Source organism: Thamnophis elegans, chromosome 2, assembly GCF_009769535.1.
Source record: "Thamnophis elegans isolate rThaEle1 chromosome 2, rThaEle1.pri, whole genome shotgun sequence".
Lineage (NCBI taxonomy): Eukaryota > Metazoa > Chordata > Lepidosauria > Squamata > Colubridae > Thamnophis > Thamnophis elegans.
This window is the reverse complement of record NC_045542.1, coordinates 114,834,120-114,837,930: the sequence shown is the minus strand read 5'-3', so window position 1 is coordinate 114,837,930 and position 3,811 is coordinate 114,834,120. Positions and strand designations below refer to the sequence as shown.

The window sequence follows — 3,811 nt, the reverse complement described above, 5'->3', positions numbered from 1 at the left end:
GTATTATTTAAAAACAAAACTGCCACCAACCAAGCCCTGATTTTATACATTAATGATTTCAAATAAAAGAGAAGTGTTATACTTGTGCATTGGTGCTTTTGAAAAAGTTAAGTCTGATACTCTGGTTACAGGAGATAACACTTTTTGTTCTTCTTGGTGCACTCCCTCCTCCATTAGTTGCTAATTACTTGGAAACAAATAAACAATTAACTCCTCTTGCCTCTTGGTGGGAGAATCTTCATTGACATGCTAAAACTTTCTAATAAAAGATTTTAATTAATGACGTGGCAAATCCAACCCCCTTGTTGCCAAAGCTATAAGAAAAGACCTGTAAGTAAAAGCTGAATTATGGTGTGGGGAGGCTGGCAAAAGAATGGCAGGCAGATCCTTGTATGCTCATAATGCGGCTTCATCTTATAATAATCAGAATAAATCCAGTCTTGGGGAAGGCAAAAACACTTCCTTTTCATTTTCCATTGAAAATATTTTGGGATTAGAGCAGGAAAAAGATGGCACTCCAGCTGCAAAACCCCACAGGCCATGGGTGGAAAAATGCAGTGATTTAGGTAAGATGGAAGTTAAGATTCATTTCAATGTTTTCTTCACCTTTTCACTATGTTCCTTTGCTTTAAATTATAAACCACGTTTAAGAGTCAAATTGTAAAGAAAATCAGATTGTTGTGTTTCAGCTCTGCCTCTGAGTTTAAACTACTCTATTACATTTTGCTAGTAATCATGTTTGAAATGCTTGTGACTTTTCAGGAGAAGATTGTTTGCCCTGCCTACATCTCTCTTCAATATGCTGTGCACTCCCTTTGTATAATACAAGCAACTGCCGAAAAGCTGAAGAAAGAGTTTTGAAATGTGAAAACTATTTCGCAGTCAATGAAAGATTTTCTTACAAAAGGGACTTGAGTTGGTACAGAGGTAGGAGGCCAAGGACTGCATTCACTCAAATCCAGGTAGGGATTTAGCCCATTTAACCTATTCATGCAGCTAAGAATGGCTGTTGTGCTCCCTGCATTCTTTAATAAGGGGCATTGATTAGAAAGAATCCAGAAATGCCTGTTTCACAAGAATTTGTACAATCATACATTTACTGAAGAAAAGGTTTCCCAAATGTTATATCTAATCAGCATTCTGAGCTCAAAAGAGTTTAAATGATTTTTATCAACTTGAAATATTTTAGAATCTTACCCAGATTTTTATTAAAAGCTTTGGCTCTATCATGAATGTTTAAAATATTCTGGCAGTGAAAACAAACAGATAACAGAGTGTTTGTCTATTCTCTTTAGATAGAAATACTGGAAAATGTTTTTAGAGTGAACTCTTATCCTGGCATTGATGTTAGAGAAGAGCTGGCTCAAAAATTAGATTTAGATGAAGACAGGATCCAGGTAACTTTTTATGCTTGCATTATTGGAATCTCAAATCTTATGTTTGCTTAGCAAGAGTCATAATGGATGGGAATAATAATAATAACTGCCAATATTTTGGCCTTGACTGAAGAAGATAACAGTATTAGTTCACTTTGAAATGTTGTATGAAAGAAAAAATGGGGGATTTTTTTTTTCAATTTTACCTTCTAATTCTACTTATGTTTGCAATACAGTAATACCTGGATAATAAGGTAATACATTTTAATATATACCAGAAAAATGTCTGTTGCTAAGACCAAATAAGTAAGATTCATATCCAACTTAATTCAAACTGAGTAGGTTGAATAAATTATGTATTTTTCTGAAAGATTTGGTTCATATATCACAATAACACATGTGCTAAACAAACCACAATGATTTCTTCTAAGTAACACATTAAACCACAAATAAGTTAAGTACACTTTGGCTTCATGCAATATATGAAGCCTAGAACACTGAGTGGGATTTATACTTAAATAACTATATTTGCCACTATAGCAGATGGCAGCATTTACCAGACCCAAGAGGCTAAGTGTCAGTTGGTATGTGGCTAGAAAGCCCTAAGGGCTAAGGGTGGGTGGGGGGTGGTTTAAAGAAAGATCCTAGAAAAAGGGCAGGTCAAACTGCTTTCTTGTTGATTGATGGTATTCCATCAAGTGGGGTTTTTTTACTCCTAGGGACCACACAGATAGCAAGAAAATTGCAGGGATGTGCTCACTTGCAGGGATGTGCTCAATTGCAGGGAAGTCATTAGCAGTCAAGTTTGATTCAAAAGTATCTTTGCCTTTAAATGTGTTTAGAACTAAAGCCTAAAGCAGGGGGTCCAACCTTGGCAACTTTTAAGATCTGTGGACTTCAGCTGCCAGAATTCCCCAGATAATCATAGTGATTGGGGAATTCTAAAAGTTGAAGTCTACAAGGCTTCACGTTGCCAAGGTTGGATGCCCCTGACCTAAAGGACATCACTTCATCTGGTTTTTAGATTCACACTTTTTCTTTCTCTAACACGGTTAGATTTACTGGTAAATCAATTTTGAAAAAAATCACTTCTGAAAAATCTTGCCAAGAAAATTGCAGGTACTTGTCCAGGTAGCATTCAAGAACTGGACACAATTGAATGGAAGAAGAATGGGACATATCTGAGTAAATAGGCAAAGACTGCTTTCCTAAGTGCAAACTTTTAAAATGCTTGGATGTCCATGTAACCTCTGGGAATACATTTTGATCGGAAGGTGGTAATAATAACAGCAACAAGAATAATTAGAACAGACACTTACCTATTTAGAATGCTAGCCAATGGTTTAATTTAAAACAGATTATATAATCTTAACCCAATTACAGATTACCTTTTTGATTTGTCTGCATTCAAAATTAACTGATTTTATGTTTTATTTAATTTAGTGAACATAAGGGATTGTTTTTATACATCAATACAACATTGTTGGCAGTAGAGAGAGATTGCTTCCTGCACTGGTGATTCTTAGATGTCTCGATAGAATTTTACCTACAAGCTTTGCACTTCATTGAAATCAATGTTTGATCTCTTGAAGCTAGATAGCAATAACTGTCTTGTGTTTGTTTATCAATCATCTTTTGAAACCATCCATCTCCCTCATTGAGTTTTCCTGAAGAAGTGTTGCTTCTCATGTTTTACTGCAAAAATTCACTTTAATTTGAAATGAGAAGAAAGTTATAATTCTGATGGAACATGCTTCTACTGATATACAGAAGTTGGTTCCCTTCTGATGTCTTAGATTAGAGTAAGGCTGGGAAAGTTCTTCTATATGAGTTAATAGGATCACGTCTCACTCAAGCAGAAAAGTTCTTTATTCTTTATAAGCAACTTCTTATATTTTTACCTGCTGGAATTTTATTAATATTATAGTTTTAACCTTATTTACCAAAAACTTCTTTTTACAGTACTGTATTATTATTAAACATGTACTTTTTTCTCTCAATTTTAGATCTGGTTCCAGAACCGCAGAGCAAAACTGAAAAGATCCCACAGAGAATCACAGTTTCTAATGGTGAAAAATACTTTTTCTCAAACAATTATAAAATGAAAAGAAATATCTACAATGCATTATTTTACTGTAGTAGATGAATTCCTCGTAAATCACAATGTGTTATCAGAGATTTATCATGTTAAGATAGGTTTTGATGTTATTTTTTACATGAGTGTAACGATTTTATTGTAAAAGTAAACAATAAATATTATTGTTTCATGATTGAGTGATGAAAGCAGATTTCTGTAACTAGTTTAATAGGTATTTCAGAAGGAAAGAAGACAAAACTACAGTTTTTGTAAGTCATTGTCTTAAGTATTGGTGACGTATCATTGAAAAATCAGAAAAATTCCACATATCTCATATACTGATTTTCTCCATATCTGT

At 34.1% G+C, this 3,811-nt stretch overlaps 1 protein-coding gene across 1 annotated transcript; it reads left to right on the top strand.

Annotated features, from left to right (window-relative positions):
* Nucleotides 1–373: 373 nt before the first annotated feature.
* Nucleotides 374–3,481, top strand: HESX1 (HESX homeobox 1). The gene is made up of 4 exons (XM_032238954.1): nt 374–566; nt 763–962; nt 1,296–1,397; nt 3,383–3,481. Exons 1-4 carry the CDS (start codon nt 374–376, stop codon nt 3,479–3,481), a joined length of 594 nt encoding a protein of 197 aa, XP_032094845.1.
* Nucleotides 3,482–3,811: the final 330 nt, after the last annotated feature.

Bases quoted from the DNA above. Each gene is read 5' to 3' on its own strand.
- HESX1 (XM_032238954.1), top strand. From the start codon at position 374: ATGGCAGGCAGATCCTTGTATGCTCATAATGCGGCTTCATCTTATAAT. The intron at 963-1,295 runs GTAGGGATTTAG...TATTCTCTTTAG, and splicing joins CTGCATTCACTCAAATCCAG to ATAGAAATACTGGAAAATGT. The intron at 1,398-3,382 runs GTAACTTTTTAT...TCTCAATTTTAG, and splicing joins TAGATGAAGACAGGATCCAG to ATCTGGTTCCAGAACCGCAG.